This window comes from Onychostoma macrolepis, chromosome 04 (genome assembly GCF_012432095.1).
Source record: "Onychostoma macrolepis isolate SWU-2019 chromosome 04, ASM1243209v1, whole genome shotgun sequence".
NCBI classification, from domain to species: Eukaryota; Metazoa; Chordata; class Actinopteri; order Cypriniformes; family Cyprinidae; genus Onychostoma; species Onychostoma macrolepis.
Window position 1 is genome coordinate 25188404 of NC_081158.1, and position 19951 is coordinate 25208354.

General features: G+C 36.2%; 1 protein-coding gene across 5 annotated transcripts in view; it reads left to right on the forward strand.

Annotated features, from left to right (window-relative positions):
* chchd3a (coiled-coil-helix-coiled-coil-helix domain containing 3a) overlaps nt 1-17186 on the forward strand; it is an 81650-nt gene extending 64464 nt beyond the window's left edge. For all 5 annotated transcript variants that reach the window (XM_058773594.1, XM_058773595.1, XM_058773597.1 and 2 more), the window contains 2 exons: nt 9473-9608; nt 16497-17186. In XM_058773594.1, coding sequence (XP_058629577.1) covers nt 9473-9608; nt 16497-16520 — 160 coding nt within the window. In that variant the 3' untranslated portion in view covers nt 16521-17186. The remainder of the gene's footprint in view (nt 1-9472; nt 9609-16496) is intronic.
* The last annotated feature ends 2765 nt before the right edge of the window (nt 17187-19951 follow it).

Below are 19951 nucleotides of genomic sequence, written 5' to 3' on the forward strand. Positions count from 1 at the left end.
TTTATGCCAAAAATCATTAGGATATTAAGTAAAGATCATGTTCCATGAAGATATTTTGTAAATTTCGTACTGTACATATATCAAAACGTAGTAATATGCATTGATAAGGGCTTAATTTGGACAACTTTAAAGGAATTTTCTCAATACTTTGATTTTTTTGCACCCTCGGATTCCTAACAAACAAATACCAATAACAAATCCTTTTGATCTTTTATTTAAAAAATTCACAAAAATCTAACCTTTCATTGGATAATAAGAATTTAAAATGGGGGGGGAAATATCATTATGAAAGAAATGTTTTTCTCTAATACACATTGGCCACAATTAACGGCACCATTTTATTCGATACTTTTTGAAACCTCCATTTGCCAGTTTAACAGCTCTAAATTGTCTCCTATAATGCCTGATGAGGTTAGAGAACACCTGACAAGAGATCAGAGACCATTCCTTCATCCAGAATCACTCCAGACCCATTAGATTCCCAGCTCCATGTTGGTGGTGCTTCTCTTCAGTTCACCCACTCATTTTCTACAGGGTTCAGGTCAGAGGACTGGAATGGCCAGCAGAAGCTTGGTTTTGTGCTCAGTGACCCATTTTTGTGTTGTTTTTGAGGTTTGTGTTTGGATTATTGTACAGTTGGAAGATCCAAACATGGCCCATTATAAGATTTCTAACAGAGTCAGTCACTTATTAATTTTTTTATCTGTTGGTATTTGATAGAATCCATAATGCCATGTGTCTAAACAAGATGTCCAGGACCTCCAGCAGAAATATAGGCCCACAACATCAAAAATACAGCAGTATATTTCATTGTACACGTGGGGTACTTTTTATCCCTGTGTTCACCAAACCCATCTTGAGTGTTTGCTGCTAAAAAGCTCATTTTTTAGTTTCATCTGACCATAGAAGCCAGTCCCATTTGAAGTTCCAGTCGTGTCTGATAACTAAATATGCTGGAGTTTGTTTTTGGATGAGCTAGGAGAATTTTTCTTGAAACCCTCCAGAACAACATGTGGTGATGTAGGTGCTGTTTGACAATTTTTTTAAAGGTTTTCTGACCCCGAGACTCAACTATTTTCTGCAATTCTCCAGCTGTGGTCCTTGGAGAGTCTTTAGCGACTCAAACTCTCCTTCTCACCGTGCATTAGGACGATATAGACACGCGTCCTCTTCCAGGCAGTTTCATAACATTTTATGTTGATTGGAAATTCTTAATTATTGCCCTGATGGTGGAAATGGGAATTTTCACTGCTCTAGCTCTTTTCTTAAAGCCACTTCACTAATTTATGAGGCTCAATTATCTTTTGCTGCACATCAGAAATATATTCTTTGGTTTTTCTCATTGTGATGGATGATTAAGGGAATTTGGGCTTTGTTTTCCCTCCTATTTATATTTCTGTGAAACAGGAAGACATGGCTGGATAATTTCATGTTCATAATCACCCTGGAGTGCTCAAAATTGTGAATATGAATGGGAATATACTTGAGATATTTTACTCATAAGAATTTCTAGGGGTGCCAATAATTGTGTCCAACGTTTATTTGAGAAAAACATTTATTTCATAATGATATTTCCCCCCATTTTAAATTCTTATTATCCAATGAAAGGTTAGATTTTTGTGAATTTTTTAAATAAAAGATCAAAAGGATTAACAATGCAGATTAATTTTCACATCCTTCTTTGATCAAATTTACCTACGGTGCCGATATTTTTGGCCATGACTCTATATACACATATACATATATACATACATACATACATTATATATATATATATCCTCATCCACCACCAGTGTGCAGCATCCACTTGGATGATACTACGGCAGCCATAGTGCGCCAGAACGCCCACCACACACCAGCTTATTGGTGGAGTGGAGACAGAGTGATGAAGCCAATCAGCAGATATTTTATTGTGTTAGTTAGCTGTTTTAACTGTAGGTTGGATTGAGATTAATTGGAATGCACAATGAGAAAATCTATGTGTAGATATGTATGTACAGTAGGTACAGAAAGTATTCAGACCCCCTTAAATTTTTCACTATTTGTTATATTGCAGCCATTTGCTAAAATCATTTACATTTTTTTCCTCATTAATGTACACACAGCACCCCATATTAACAGAAAAACACAGAATTGTTGACATTTTTGCAGATTTATTAAAAAAGAAAAACTGAAATATCACATGGTCCTAAGTATTCAGACCCTTTGCTGTGACACTCATATATTTAACTCAGGTGCTGTCCATTTCTTCTGATCATCCTTGAGATGGTTCTACACCTTCATTTGAGTCCAGCTGTGTTTGATTATACTGATTGGACTTGATTAGGAAAGCCACACACCTGTCTATATAAGACCTTACAGCTCACAGTGCATGTCAGAGCAAATGAGAATCATGAGGTCAAAGGAACTGCCTGAAGAGCTCAGAGACAGAATTGTGGCAAGGCACAGAAATTTTCTGCTGCACTTAAGGTTCCTAAGAGCACAGTGGCCTCCATAATCCTTAAATGGAAAACGTTTGGGACGACCAGAACCCTTCCTAGAGCTGGCCGTCCAGCCAAACTGAGCTATCGGGGGAGAAGAGCCTTGGTGAGAGAGGTAAAGAAGAACCCAAAGATCACTGTGGCTGAGCTCCAGAGATGCAGTCGGGAGATGGGAGAAAGTTGTAGGAAGTCAACCATCACTGCAGCCCTCCACCAGTCGGGGCTTTATGGCAGAGTGGCCCGACGGAAGCCTCTTCTCAGTGCAAGACACATGAAAGCCCGCATGGAGGACTCCAAGATGGTGAGAAATAAGATTCTCTGGTCTGATGAGACCAAGATAGAACTTTTTGGCCTTAATTCTAAGCGGTATGTGTGGAGAAAACCAGGCACTGCTCATCACCTGTCCAATACAGTCCCAACAGTGAAGCATGGTGGTGGCAGCATCATGCTGTGGGGTGTTTTTCAGCTGCAGGGACAGGACGACTGGTTGCAATCGAGGGAAAGATGAATGCGGCCAAGTACAGGGATATCCTGGACAAAACCTTCTCCAGAGTGCTCAGGACCTCAGACTGGGCGAAGGTTTACCTTCCAACAAGACAATGACCCTAAGCACACAGCTAAAATAACGAAGGAGTGGCTTCACAACAACTCCGTGACTGTTCTTGAATGGCCCAGCCAGAGCCCTGACTTAAACCCAATTGAGCATCTCTGGAGAGACCTAAAAATGGCTGTCCACCAACGTTTACCATCCAACCTGACAGAACTGGAGAGGATCTGCAAGGAGGAATGGCAGAGGATCCCCAAATCCAGGTGTGAAAAACTTGTTGCATCTTTCCCAAAAAGACTCATGGCTGTATTAGATCAAAAGGGTGCTTCTACTAAATACTGAGCAAAGGGTCTGAATACTTAGGACCATGTGATATTTCAGTTTTTCTTTTTTAATAAATCTGCAAAAATGTCAACAATTCTGTGTTTTTCTGTCAATATGGGGTGCTGTGTGTACATTAATGAGGAAACAAAATGAACTTAAATGATTTTAGCAAATGGCTGCAATATAACAAAGAGTGAAACATTTAAGGGGGTCTGAATACTTTCCGTACCCACTGTATGTGTGTATGCATGTATGTATAGTGTACAGTAGGATAATCGTAATTCATTTTACATTTATATATATCTATATTTAGATATTACAAATTTCTAAAAAAAAAATTAAAATAAAAACTATTTAGTTAGTCAGATATTAAAATCCAGTAATATAAATAAATAAATGAATGAATAAATATTAATTATTGAATTATATATTATATATTTAAATAATGTTAGATATATTATTACAATGTATATCACTTTATTACAATCCTAGAAATTTATAAAGAAATTTGTTTTTCTAAGATGTATTTTGTTTAAATTAATTTAAAAACACTAAATACTAAAATCTGTTGTAAATACTAGAAGTGAATTTAGTTTAATTTACAATAAATTATAATTATTCTTTTCCGGTCCTCCTCCTCCTTCTTCTTCTTTATAGGTGCGTCCCAAATCGCGTACTTATGCACTATTCTATGATATTTTGTAGTATAAATAGTGCGAGTAGTGTGTTCACACTGAAAATTCCCAAAATAAAAAGTGCACTTTAAATACCCGGATGATGCACTTAAATAACTGAAAAAATGAAGTGTGGAATGTTGGACACTTCATGCATTCAACTGTCGCAGCTTTAATTACGTCGCGAAGAGGGAGGGGCTATCAGACTCCGATTATTAATGACAAAATAACCTTATATAATTCATACACTACATGGTTGAGTGCATAGTGTATAAGTGTATAGTGTGTCATTTGTAGCGCAGCTCTTCTTCTATTATTATTATTAAATTATGTATTGTAAATTTATATATACATTTTCTAAAATTGTTTAAATTTGGCGGTGTTATTAAATTGAATGTTTTTAACAATTAACTTTGAATATTAAATGGAAATGAGCTTACTCAATTTAATATCTGATAACAAATTGTAAAAATTCTTAATATCAACCGATAACCGATACAGTACCGATATATTGTGCATCCCTAGCACCTGCATTTGCATACATTCATGGAGATTATTTCTGACCCTACATGAGATTGTCTTGGCATTCGCTCGCGTCTCCTTGGAAAAACCCCATCATACACAGCAAAATCTCAGACTGTAATATGCTGCTCTTTAGAAGAAATAACTCCTCTTAAAAGGCCATGAAGTTTGACTGCCTATTGAAGCACAGCTTGAACTGTCTCAGAGAACACAATTATAGCTATTACAACGAAATGTAAGTGAACGGCAGTAGACCAGCCACAATATTTAAGCTAAGTGTTCTGTTTTAAAAGAGGTCATTCTAAGGCTTAATGCCAAAGAATATCAACGTAGAGTAAATGGCCTTCTCACTCAACAAGAAAATCTCCACACACACACAGTCTGGTTCTGCCACAGGTTATCAAACCCTCATCATCTTCAAAAGTGTCTCTCCAGACTCCAGGCAGGCCACTTTTAGCTGTTACATCTTTACCGTGTCTGGGATTACCTATATATCATTCTCTTATCTTCCCTCCAACCCCTTCATCTTTTTGTTTTGCCTTTCTCACCCTGGTATCAGACCTCTGCTCATCTTCTCCATGCAAATTCCACCTTTTCCTTCCATCCCGACAGGTAATGGGATGATGCGAGTTTGTTTCGAAGGCTCTGGCCTCTCGTCTTCGCTGATGGATCGCGTTTTAAAAACGCCGAAAATGAGTGCTTATCATTTTTCTTCGTAACTGCTTCATTTGTTTTGATTTCTGTCCGCCTGTCACACACGCCGTCAGTTCCTAAATGAACATACATGTGGTTTTTTCAGAAGTAGACGCTTAACCTCTTCACCCCGCTAGACTGCGAGTGCTCATAATGATGACGGATAGTAACATGTCTGTTAAGAGAGTGATCCCAGTTCATCCGGGCCGACTGTAAAACACTGGACTGTTATTTCATTAGTCTTGATTTGCGAGAATTAAGACTGTTTGAGAAATGTGTGCTGGTATTTTAATAAGCTGAATGCTGCAGGAAGGGCGTCTTTGTGCCTTTTGTCTGCCCTTTTTCCCCGCACTACTGCAGCCAACCGGTTTTTATCCCCTACAGACCTGCACACCTATAGGAAGTCCTTCATGTGCAAGTGTAGGTTAAAAGGAAGGTTGCAGAACCATGGGATAATTTAGAGCGCAGTCTCTTTCCGTCCTTTTCCTGCCTTTCTTTCAGAAACTCTCTTTTTCTCGCTCCTCCTGTGATAAAGCATCTCATATCTGTGTGTCTCTCTCAGCCCTTGGTGTCACAGTCGTCCAAGCGCCTGCTCGCTGTGATTTATGAGCCGCATCTACTTCTTTTCTTCCAAAAACCATTTCAGCTGGACGGAGGGATTTACGCGGGGACATAAATAAATATATACACGCCTATGATATTATAGAGCTGTCCTGCTTTTTGACGCTTGATCTGTGGATAGTGAGGGAGAGAACGGGAGAAATAAAAAAAGATTGCGAAGGTGTTGATGTGTGGGTATTTTACTCATAATGCTATTAAGTATTAAAAACTCACATGATGTGTTTGAATAACAAAGTTGTTGTTTTTTTTCCTCAGTTAATTTTTTTTTAAATCCTACATTGCACACTATTAATTTTATATACAGTAGTATAATATGCAAGATTAGAAGTAGTGTGTACCAAATCATGTTGAAAGTAGTATGCCAATGATGATAAGCTATTTCAGAAGTATACATAGGCCTGTATTTTCAGCTAATATTATCCATAAATCCTTGCGCTACAGAGGAGAATGAGTTTGACAGTTTTATTTGATCTTTTGATGCTACCACTGCATTTTTTTATTTATTTTTTTGATATGTGAATCTGAAATTAATATTAAAAATTCATATTAATCATGGTCAGAGGAAAGATTTGTTAATGTTTTTGAAAGAAGCCTCTTATGCTCCTCAAGGCTGCATTTATTTGATCAAAAATGCAGTAAAAACAGTAATATTGTGAAATATTACTAAAGTTCAAAGTAGCTGTTTTCTATTTGAATATATTTAATTTATTATTGTGATGCACAGCTGAATTTTCAGCAACCATTACTCCAGTCTTCAGTGTCACATGATCTTTCAGAAATCTTTTTAATATGCTGATTTGGTGCTCAAGAATCATTTTTATTATCAGTGTTGAAAACAGTAGCGCCGCCTAATATTTTTGTGGAAAGAGATCTTTTTTAAAATTTTTAAAACATTCTCTTTTTTTTTTAATTTTTAATGAATGGAAAGTTAAGAAAAACAGTATTTGTAATTTTGTTTAACAAAATATCGCAATTGTATGTCTGTGCTGACTAAAATTATTAATTGCTTAATTGCAAAAAACCCCAAAAAACTTTACTGAACCCAAAGTTTTGAACAGCACTGTACATTTATATTTCATTTATATGTATATAATTTGAAAATGATGTAATTATGTAGTTACTAAGGTTTTTAGCTGTCACTTATGTTTACATGCAAACACAGTATAGTGCGTATACATAATATATCTGGCTGTATATAATGCTTTTTTGGCTAATATTGTACACAACCCTTAAACTTTGAAAAAGGTTTGTGTTTGTGACTCTTTCCAATTTCTCAAGTATAAATGGACCAAAGGGGGACTACCATACTAGTTTTTATAGTATGATATTCAGTCTTGTTTTATCCATTTCTCAACTCTAATGTGTTTCTTTTTGCCTTTTTTTTCCTGTGACAGTCTAGAAAAGGGATGCTCTGTGGTAGAGAGCAGCTGTGTGTATTTAAGTGGACGGATTGAAGAAAGGACAGAGAGATATAGAAAGAGAAGGATAAGAAAAGAGAGAGGGTGAATCCCCAGTCCTTCCGGGACCCAAAGAGTTGAGATTGTGACTGACAGTGGCCGTCCATTCACTCCTTCATTCATCCGCCCTTCAGAACAGCTAATATGAATGACGGCGCGGATTAGACCGCGTCTGATCTAAAAAGAGTGCCTCTCTGAATAGAGCAGGATAACATCTCCCTCCCGCCCCAATCCTTTCTTTGCCTTTTGCTGTCCCAAAGGTCACCCCTGTCAAATGAAGAGTTTTGTGTGTGTGTTCTAATCCTCCGGGGACAGAGGTGATGTTTCGTTTTTGGCCACGTTGGGCCTCAAATTTCATGGGAACCGGGTGGTCTTCATCTGTGTGCCCAGTGTGACCCGCTGTATCCTCTGTATCTTATTCACAGAATGATATTTGGTTGAAAATTCGCTCTCTTTGTGACCTCGAAGGATGGATGAGTTGTTGATAGCGATCTGCAAGGTCTTGCAAAATCCAGCAGGAAACTCAATGCTGTCTGGGTCAAAGTTGGATATTCTGGGGTGTTTGCAAATACATTTTGGAAAAAGCGCTCGAGTTGAGTTCACATGTTGCTTACTAAGTATCACAGTGGTAGTTTCTTCCAGAATACCATTAGAGTTGCATACAGATATTGTTACTACGTTAAAAGATTGTCAAGAGAAAATTAATTAAAAAAGTTTCTTATATGCTTTACAGGGATCCCATAATAAACATACATAAATACATAACAGTAAGCATATAAACTGTTTTTGGCACCCATTTCTTTACTTGTAGTTATGATTGTGAAAGATACTTGCTGGTCAAATGATTGGAATAATAACAAATTTTAATCTATTTAACAAAAATTCAACATTGATGATAATAATAATAAACATTTCTTGAGCACCAAATCAGCATATTGCAATGATTTCTGAAGGATTATGTGACACTGAAGACTGGAGTAATGATGCTGCTTTACCATCTCAGGAGTAAATTACATTTTAAAATATATTTAAATATAACAATTATTTTAAATTGTAATATTGTAAAACTGAATAATATTTGACAATATTACTGTATTTCTGATTCAATGAATGCAGCCTTGGTGAGCATAAGAGATTTCTGTCAAAAACTATTTAAAAAATCCTAATTATTACAACCTTTTGACCTCTAGTGTATATTTTCATTGTAATTGTTTCAAAACAAAGTTGGTCATAGACATGTTTCATTTTTTTCCCCCTGATAATCCATAGCAAGCCATTGTGAAATGGGTGATACAAAATAAAGGATAGATGGATGGATGGATGGATGGATGGATGGATGGATGGATAGATAGATAGATTTGGCGTCATTCAAACATTTTAGGAGAACATTTTTTGTCACAAAATGTAAATTGATATTGCTGTCTAACATTAGACAATATATTTATCGTTGCAGACTGTTGGGCTCAGACACATGGTACAGCTGGTGGGTTTAGACACAGGTGTGTGTGTGTGTGTGTGTCAGTGAGGGAGCATCGTGCCACTGGAGAATCTACACATCAGAGACACAAGCTGCACTGATTAATACTGCTTTCAATTGTCTGGGTGGGTGGGAGTGTGGGTGGCTTTACTTAGCTGTACTTAGGGGACAAAACCGTCAGCAGAAGTTAACTAAATCTGACAAATTCCCTTTGGAGACATATGTGAAGGTCATCAAATGTCAAAGATTAGGTAAATAGTGTTTTCATTTATTCTAAAAAAGTTCATTTAGGTTTGAGTTTAGGTTAGTAACAGTAATCAGCTTTATAAAAACCTATGGCATATGTTGATTTAGGTTAAATATGTGTGGTTCAGGATGTCTGCGGCACCTCGTTAGACCTCCTGCACTGTGATTCAACGTGCAATTATCCTGCAGACTAACTCTGCACCAATCAATTCCGCTATTGATTAGTGATTGATCTGATGTTTACTTGTGAAAACACAGCAAGAATATCATTTAACAGCTCTTTGTCACTGCCACAGGATCAGTTTATTAAAAATGGAAAATGTAATTATGATGGATGACCACATTCATTGGCTAAATATATCTGTCCTCTGACTGTTTTTACTCTCCTTCCCTTCTTTTACTTTTTTTGTCTCTCTCTCTCTCTCTCTCAGGCGATACGAAATTAGTCCAGTGTGCACCGACCTTCAGGGGCAGATTCTGAAGTGCTACAGAGAAAATGCTGGAAAAACTCTGCTGTGCTCCAACATCGCCTCTCTATACATGCAGTGCGTCAACAGTGCAAAACAGGTAAATATTAGAGTGTGTATCTATGTCAGTGCCTGATATTTTCACCATTAGATAGTTGTAGTTTTGTTGAATCAGATCAAAAATATTTGTAACAGTGGTTTTTTTTTTTTTGTGTGTGTATTTTGTTTTATTTAACACAAGTTTAAGAAATGGTTAAATTATATATCTTCCAGAATTTTACTTTAGAATAAATTATTTAAAATAATTGTAATTTGCTAAATTTTAAATAATTTGAAACATATTGTTCAAATATTATTTTTTATTTGTCAGGTAAATACATGTACAATTTGAGATCTTTATTCCAGGGCATGTGAGAAGTGTTTTAACATAATATAAAATGTTAATCTTATAAATAAATAAATATATATATATATATATATATATATATATATATATATATATATATATATATATATATATATATATATATATATATATATATATATATATATAATTATTATTATTTTTATATATATATATATCAATTTAAAAGTACAGAGAATATGATAAATGTTTCATCATTATATGAAATGTTAATATCTAATATAAATGTAGAGACACATAAATGTTTAATATAAATGTAAAATAGGTTGTAGAAGAATTGAATTAAATCTTCACTCGTGTAAGTCAAAAGCTTTTGACCACTTTTGCCCATGGTGCTAGTAGTATGTATTAAGACACATTCTAGTAGTGTGTGCGTCTTCTGTTTTGTATGTTCTACCAGTTCCCAGCAACCCTAGCGTACGAATTAGCATCTACAGCTGCTCTTTAGTCCACAGCATTAAGATCCAGTGAAACAGCCTTGCCGTCCTCTCCAAGCCCTGTAATAACACACTCTCTGCCTGACCCGCACCTCCATTTGCAAATCCAAACTTCTGCCCAGTGTTCTCTCACTTTCCGCTTGGCTACAGGCGCCACTAAGTTCACTCTAAATTGTAGGCTCAGACGAAAGACTCATTTCCATAATACCAGCTGACAGCTGCTCTTCTTGGTGCGGGCCTAAGTGTGTGTTAAATGAAGTAAGTGGGAACAGGGATGTGTCATTTAAATAGCGTCGGCCCACAATCCCCCGTCACAGCATCCCTGGTCCGGATTCCGTAATGCAAGAATGGAAATAGGCAGCATTGGACTGACCCTCTCCGAAAATCTCCTCCACACACTCCAGCAATTCTATGCAAACACAATTTATATTCAGATGGGTCTTTCCATTAGATTTTTACAACGGCACAGTTTGGGGAGCGAGAGAGAAAGAGTGTTGCCCTCTGGGGTATTAGTTTAAAGCAGCGCTGTGAATTCTGCTGCACTTAAGCAATACATCATGTAAATAAAGAGATGTTTTATTCATTGTTGTGTATGCGCCAAATTTACCTGTAACTTCTTTAGCATCTCTAATGTTTTCGTGTTTTTGTGTTTGCGTATATGCATGTTCTTGCACGCAGGCTTGTTCTTAGTATTGCTGTTTGGTAAATTTAATATGGATTCCAATAATGGCATGAGGTATTTTATGATTTTATTGACTTGGCTGTGAGGAACAGAGGTTACCTGTGCAATAAACTTTTATTAGTCACAAAGGAAGACCAAAAAATAACAGTCAAATAACAAAATAGCTAAACTGCTTATGTGCTTTGTGTATGTGTGATAGAAAGGGATAGAGGGCTGTGCAGCCAAGCAAAATATGTGTATTTTGAATATATCAGAGCTTAAATTTGCTGTACAGCTACCATTCACTACAGCAAAACACTTTTTTTGAATGTACACTTTTTTCCGCCACTGAATAAAAAATAAAAAAAGGTAATTGTGACTTTTTATCTCACAATTCTGACTTTTTTCTTGCAGTTGTGAGTTTACATCTCGCAATTCTGACTATTTTTCTCTAAATTGTGAGATGTAAAGTTATAAAGTCAGAATAGACAGCAAATATAAACATATAATAGACAGCAAATATAAAAATATCGCAATTCTGACTTTTTTCTCGCAAATGTGACTTTGTATCGCAATTCGGAGAACAAAGTCAGAATCTCGCAATTACAACAAAAAAAGTCAAGAATTGTGAGAATTGCAATTAACTTTTTTTTTTTTTTTGATTCAGTACTGGAAACGGGCTTCCATAGTTGCTTGAGTAACTGCTCTGACAAATTCAGTGTGTAATTTGTTACACTGAATATTTTTGACCAATTCATTAAAATAATCATCATAAGAGTATTTTTTTGTGAATCTCTACACTTTTTTTTCATTAGTTTTGTTGTGTTCTGTTTTGTTTTGGTGTTTTGTTTTTGTTTTATGTGTTTTGGTTGTTTATTTATTTATTTTTTGTTTGTTTTTTTCTTGTAGGCTTTGTTTGTTTTTTATTTTGTTTGCATGATCACTATGCAGTAGAGAAGTTTTGTGTATTTATTGTCTTAACATCAGAACCCAGACGTTTTTTTTTATTCCCCATATGCTATGGTGAAATATAATCATAGTATCATAGTAAATTAGATCGAATACTGATTATGATAGGAAATTAGATTTTTGTTAGATTCTTGCATTGTTTTGATTTTAAAAGATGTGGGCATGTCAAGCAACCTTTCCATGCTGGCAGCAGTCTAATTTAGCTAAACCTTCTACTAAAAAACAGTTTTCCACCAAAATACTGTAGTTTGATTGGACAACCTGTCACCTTGGCTTTGACTTGTAGGTTCTCCTTCAGTCCCTGGCATTTTTGACTTCCATCTATCGTCACTGTAGATCACAATGTCTGATATTCTGGCCAGTCCTTGCTTGTCTGTCTGGATCTGGAAGTCCCTCGGGATCTTATCTTTGTCGTTTTCAGAGAACAAGGACTGGATAGCTCTGTATATTTGTATAAACAACTCTTATTGAAAGAATCTAGATAGAGTGGTTCTAATCAGTGGTCACCGTTGCTAAAGAGCCAAAGAGGAATGAATTCCCCTGATACGGCCTGAGTAGCAGAGAGGGTAACAACAGTGATCGGTCACGGCTGTGGCTTTGTGGACGTAATTACTCCATGGTTTATCTTTGCTGGACTGATAATATTTTGGCTGTGACCTTCTTCCCCTTCTTCCATCACTTTGTGAAGCAGTGACTGCGGTACAACCCCGAGCCGATAGTGCCCTGAGCCCAGAGATAAAGTATACGCCCTCTTCCTCTCAAAGCACCGTGAATACTACCATATCGGCAGCAATCTCTCATTCGCTCTTTCTTATTCCTAACGCATGGTCAAACACTCCTCACCCTCCCTCCCTCTCTCTCTCTCTCTCTTCTCTCAACTGTCGTCCACTCTATCGGAAAGAGCGGAAGAGTTTGTGACTACAGCATCTGTTTGTGCCAAGGCGTATTTTTCACTGGCACGAACTCGTGTCCTTTGGAGGTTTGGGACAAATACCACCACCTGTTCGAGTGTTTTTCTCTAGTCTAGAACTTTTTGCTAATTTTTAGCATTATGAAATCATGCTCAAAATAAACAGTGAGATACAGGAATGCATTGCCTTATTGCAGTGCCTTAAAGATTAATTTACACCTATATTGTGCTATACGGGTGCTGGTCATATAATTAGAATATCATCAAAAAGTTGATTTATTTCACTAATTCCATTCAAAAAGTGAAACTTGTATATTATATTCATTCATTACACACAGACTGATATATTTCAAATGTTTATTTCTTTTATTTTGATGATTAGAGCTTACAGCTCATGAAAGTCAAAAATCAGTATCTCAAAATATTAGAATATTTACATTTGAGTTTGAATAAATGACCATCCCTACAGTATAAATTCTGGGTATCTCTTGTTCTTTGAAACCACAATAATGGGGAAGACTGCTGACTTGGCAATGATCCAGAAGATGAACATTGACACCCTCCACAAAGAGGGTAAGTCACAGAAGGTCATTACTGAAAGGTGTGGCTGTTTACAGAGTGCTGTATCAAAGCATATTAAATGCAAAGTTGACTGGAAGGAAGAATTTGGGTAGGAAAAGGTGCACAAGCAACAGCGATGACCGCAAGCTTGAGAATACAGTCAAGCAAAGCCGATTCAAACACTTGGGAGAGCTTCACAAGGAGAGAACTGAAGCTGGAGTCAGTGCATCAAGAGTCACCACGCTCAGGCGTCTTCAGGAAAAGGGCTACCAAGCCACTTCTGAACCAGAGACAACGTCAGAAGCATCTTAACTGGGCTGTGGAGAAAAGAACTGGACTGTTGCTCAGTGGTCCAAAGTCCTCTTTTCAGATGAAAGTAAATTTTACATTTCATTTGGAAATCAAGGTCCCAGAGTCTGAAGGAAGAGTGGAGAGGCACAGAATCCATGTTGCTTGAAGTCCAGTGTGAAGTTTCCACAGTCAGTGATGATTTGGGCTGCCATGTCATCTGCTGGTGTTGGTCCACTGTGTTTTCTGATGTCCACAGTCAACGCAGCCATCTACCAGGAAATTTTAGAGCACTTCATGCTTCCTTCTGTTGACAAGCTTTATGGAGATGCTGATTTCATTTTCCAGCAGGACTTGGCACACTGCCAAAGGTACCAAAAGCTGGTTCAATGACCATAGTGTTACTGTGCTTGATTGGCCAGCAAACTCGCCTGACCTGAACCCCATAGAGAATCTGTGAAGATGAGAGACAACAGACCCAACAATGCAGATGAGCTGAAGGCCACTATCAGAGCAACCTGGGCTCTCATAACACCTGAGCAGTGCCACAGACTGATCGACTCCATGCCACGCCGCATTGCTGCAGTAATTCAGGCAAAAGGAGCCCCAACTAAGTATTGAGTGCTGTACATGCTCATACTTTTCATGTTCATACTTTTCAGTTGGCCAAGATTTCTAAAAATCCTTTCTTTGTATTGGTCTTAAGTAATATTCTAATATTTTGAGATACTGATTTTTGACTTTCATGAGCTGTAAGCTCTAATCATCAAAATTAAAAGAAATAAACATTTGAAATATATCAGTCTGTGTGTAATGAATGAATATAATATACAAGTTTCACTTTTTGAATGGAATTAGTGAAATAAATCAACTTTTTGATGATATTCTAATTATATGACCAGCACCTGTATATCTATATCTTCAGATCACAAAAAGAGATGATTTAAATATTTAAATATTTTTTTTTTATTGTTTTCAATACAATAAAAGTGAATGTGACCAAGGTTTTTTTATTATTTTATCAGTTTTTTTGGTAGCACTTTATTTTAAGGTCCAATTCTCACCATTAACGAACAATTAACTGTGACCTTGCCTCAATAAACTCCTAATTTGCTGCTTATTAATAGTTAGTAATGTAGTCGTTAAATTTAGGTATTGGGCAGGATTAAGGACGTAGGAATATGTGCTTTATAAGTGCTAATAATAATATATTAATAATAGGCATGCTAATAAGCAGCTAGTTAATAGTGAGAATTGGTCCCTATACTGAAGTGTTACCGGTTTTTTATATTTCGATTTAGCTTTAACAGTTTTCTGTCTTTATTTTTAGTCATTTTAATACTTCAAGTTTAATAATAATTTATTTCATTTATTTGGCAAGGCAACATTTCAGTTTTTAATTGAATTTAAGTTTTCATCTAATATTTGTATTTCATTTTGTTTCAACTTTATTTCAATTATTATTAAATAAATTTTCATTAGTTTTAGTTTTGTTAATAATAAAAAAATATATTTATATTATGCACATCTTCAGATTTGGCGCTTTGCATGTCTATATGTGCCATATTTATATATATATGCAAACCTAAATAAGATTGAAGAGATTTTAATTGAAAAAATTGCAAGTGTTTCTCACATAAATCACTCATATGACTTCAGAAGATTTGACACATAGCACACTATTCATATGGACTGTTTTTATAGTATGTTATGGACTTATATGTGACCCTGGACCACAAAACCAGTCTTAAGTCGCTGGGGTATATTTGTAGCGATAACCAAAAATACACTGTATGGGTCAAAATTATCGATTTTTCTTTTATGTCAAAAATCATTAGGATATTCAGTAAAGATTCCATGAAGATATTTTGTAAATTTACTACTGTAAATATATCAAAACATCGTTTTTGATTAGTAATATGTATTGCTAAGAATTCATTTGGACAATTTTAAAGGCGATTTTCTTAATGTTTAGATTTTTTTGCACCCTCAGATTCCAGATTTTCAAATAGTTGTATCTCAGACAAATATTGTCCGATCCAAACAAACCATACATCAACGGAAAGCTTATTTATTCAGCTTTCAGATGATGCATAAATCTCAGTTTTGAAAAAATTTACAGTTAAGACTGGTTTTGTGGTCCAGGGTCACATATGATGTATTTTTCAACTTGAAAGTTTTATTGTATGGAAAAGAACAGCGGAACAAAACATCCTCATTTAATTGTCCTCATTTACTTTCTTAATAAATGTTAAATATCCAATTTTGCTGGAAAATATGTATGATTATTTTAAATTGTTGCAGCTGCAGTTAATGAGAGTACAAATAAGGACAAATCTGTTGTTTTCTCTCAAAACGTCTCTATGGCTTCTTCCTTTTTTATAGTCTTGACGACAGACCGTGACGCCCGTCTATCTTCTCCTCTCCTTCTCTTCCATTCTCTCTCCTTCTCTCACTCTAGGGATTCTTATTTCCTGTTATCGGGTGCAGTAGCCTGTGAGAGATGCGTATTGACGGGAAGAAAGAGCCGCATGTTTACGTTTGGTTGTGTTGGGGCTTTTTGCTTCCACCGTGGTTTGCCGTGTGGCTCATCTCTCAAGAATATGCACACATTCACTCCTTTTTCCTTTTAACTCTCTCTTTCTCCTTGTGAATTTGCATGCAAATGCCGTGGAAACGTGCCACTGCGTCTCTTGCTTTTTTCCTAACACACACTCTGTCTTTTTGTCTTTGTCTAGGACAAGTTGAGGACTGGAGGTTAAGTCTCTGTGCAGAAGACCTGTTTGTATTTGTGATCTCACCGTTTATCGACTGTTGCCAAGGAAAGACGCCACCCGGAGACACACCTGAGCAGACCTGAAGCAGAATCTGCAGTGGATTGAGAGCTAGATACCCTTGAACCTTCCTTTTTTTCCTATACCCTTTCCCATCACTTTTACCTTTCTACCTCCTTCCTGTTATTTCACCGTTATCCAGTAAAAGGGAAACTGGTATCCATTTCTGAAATGGACAGAATCCGTAAGCAGCGGCGATCGTAGGTGGAACTCACCTGAACTAGAAAATGCACCTTTTTTTGGTTCACAAAGGATAGCACATAGTGAAGAGAACCGAACTAGACACCAAATATTGGCCACACTAGGCCAATCTAGACCCAACCACAACAGAATCCCAGAACTCTGAGTTGGTTCTAGATTTGGTCGGTCTGGTTGCGTAGCGTCACTTATCCAGTCACCATACCATCATACCTGTGATCCACCCTGTTAACCACAATCCTCCATCACAATACCCATTGCACTAGTCACATCCTCCAGCTGTTCGTTGTGTTTTTGCGTGTGATGTTCATTATCGTTTTTTGTCTCGTCGTTCAGACAAAAAGGTCAGGTCTGATCCCCTGATCTGCTTTAAAGAATAAACAATTCAAACCCTAAGCCACTTCTGATTGTGTCCTATTATTGTCTTAATACTAGGGCTTGATTAAACGCATCTAAAGAATTAACTACATGACAGTTAATTAATCAGCAATAATTGCATGATGATTTATATGAAAGCCTACAAAATCCAGTCTGTTTTGCAATTGAATTTGAGGTTTTGCCTTGTTCAATCAAATCAGATCACATCTAGCTATTTTTCAGTTCTTATGCCGAATTTTTAAAGTGCAGCATTTATAGCAAATGTTTTAAAGAGGTTTAGGATCAGATCAGTCTTTAGCTGCTACATCATGTCTCAAATTTTTCAATCCTTGTGCCATTTTTAAAATGTTCTCAAGATGTGTTTTAATACTTGTTTTTGTTTAGAAGTTATTTTACTAAATGAGTTAACTTCGCAGCATTAGTTACATTCCCTAGTGAAAACAAGTATACTAAAATGTATTCGAAAATAAAAAAATTTGTAGTAAGTATACTACAAATACATTTACATATTTATATGCTCAATAAAAATATCCTGCAATTGTACTTTTGGTGTACTAAGCTGGTACTGTATACTTAGTGTGCTAAATTGGAACAACTAATTTTGTGCTTAATGTTCTTTAATTGTGATTGCTTAATTGTGTTCTTTAATTAAAGTCCAACTAAAGATATACTTTTGATTGTGCTAAAGTGGAACTATTCCAAGTATACTTCAGGTACACTTCAAATATCTTCCGTTTAAAGATCATACAGAGATCATACAATCCTTGTTAGTGATATTAAAAATCATATTGTAGGCATAATATTAAGAAATGTGTATTGTACAATAAAAAATACTCCAAATAAATTTTAATTATAAATTTATATCAGTTAGTCTTAAGTGATATGTCAAGTATATTTAGTATGAAATATATGTATTTTAAATAATGGCATAGGTTTCTTTTCTTCTTTTTTTTTACTAGGGTTATTATATGTTTCTTATACTTTGATGGCATTGAGTTGTAGATTAGGAATAGTTTCATGAAAACCCTTTTTGATATAGAGAATTGGAAAAAAATCAAGAGAACTGCAAAGAATGAGAGCGCTTGAGAGTGAAAGCACGTTTCCATCCTAAAGCGTAGCCTCTCTCTCTCTTTTATATCTCTTTCCCCTCCCTCATTCTCCTCACCATTTTAAATTTATCCGTCAGACTATGCAGTGTCGCTCCAGTAGTTCTGGAGAGCAGTGAAAATACCTCTTCACTTTCAGGCTAAAAACCCGCTTCACACACACATACACACATTTATAAAGTTGCCAGCCATGAGAACTCTTCTCCATGCCAGATGAACATTCTCTGTGCACTGGTGGTCTGAAAACATGGCAAACACAAACATGCCATCTCTACTGGATCTCCTTTTCTCTCTCATACAAGCGCACACACACACACACATACACATACATACATACATCCCTAATGTTTGACTCCAGGCACATTTATGAAGGTATTGGAGGTTGGACTGACTAAATGAAGGCTGTTTTTCAGGTGAGGCCAAGGCTGGATGGACAGCACCACACGATGAATCAAAATTTCTAGGCCAAGTTTTTTTTTTTTTTTTTTGTAGCATCTGGGAATGTGTTGAATCCTCAGAGACCCTGTCAGTCAGGTACGTTTTTCTCCAGTTGAGACCCTCAATAGTAATTTACTTCCTTAAAGGAATAGTTCACCCAAAAAATAAAAATTAGCTGAACATTTACTCACCCTCAGGACATCCAAGATGTAGATGAGTTTATTTCTTTATCAAAAAAGATTTTGAGAAATGTAGCTTTACGTCACTTGCTCACCAATGAATGCTCTGCAGTGAATGGGTGCCGTCAGAATGAGAGTCCAAACAGCTGATAAAAACAACACAATAATCCACAAGTAATACACACGACTGTAGTCCATCAATTAGCATCTTGTGAATTTAAAAAAACTGCATGGGTTGTAAAAAAAAACACAAATCAATCATTAAGGTGTTTTAACTTTAAACTGTCGATTCTGGCCAAAATACCAGCTCATAATCCATTACAACGCTTACTCCAGTGAAAAATTCTATCTGCTGTTGTTCTCTCACATCAAAATCCACTGACATATTTGTCTATAACTGTTTTGGACTGTTTTCACTTGTAAATGGTGTTTGATCTATGCATATTTCTCGCCTGATTCAGATGAGATGATTATTTACTGGAGAAAGAAGTATTATGGGACCAACTTACAAACACGCAGATTTTCACTTCACAAGACATTAATTAATGGACTGGAGTCGTGTGAATTACTTGTGTATTTTTGTGATGTTTTTTTAATCAGCTGTTTAAACACTCAATCTGACGGCACCCATTCACTGCAGAGAATCCGATTGTGAAACAAACTCATCTACATTTTGGATAGCCTGAGAGTGAGTACATTTTCAGACAATTTTCATTTTTGGGTAAACAATTACTTGAAACCATGTTTGTGGTGTATGTTAGTCCAGAAAATGTTCATATCTGTAATTTTTTGTCAAAATAGCTATCTCCCCTTTTCTCTGTTCTTACATTTGTAATCCGTATCGTTCTTCATCTGTGGGCTAAATGGATCCATGCCCTTTATTCCTGACAGTCTTTTCGTGTCTACCTTTTTGCCATTGACATCCTGCCCACAAAAGTTGGCTGTCTCTCACAGCTCTTTTTTTTTTTTCTCCATCATTGCCTCTCAGAAATCAGAGGTTAATCTTTATTCTGTAAAGATTATTCCTCTCAGGGCAGTTCTTGCTCTCATCTCCTCCCCT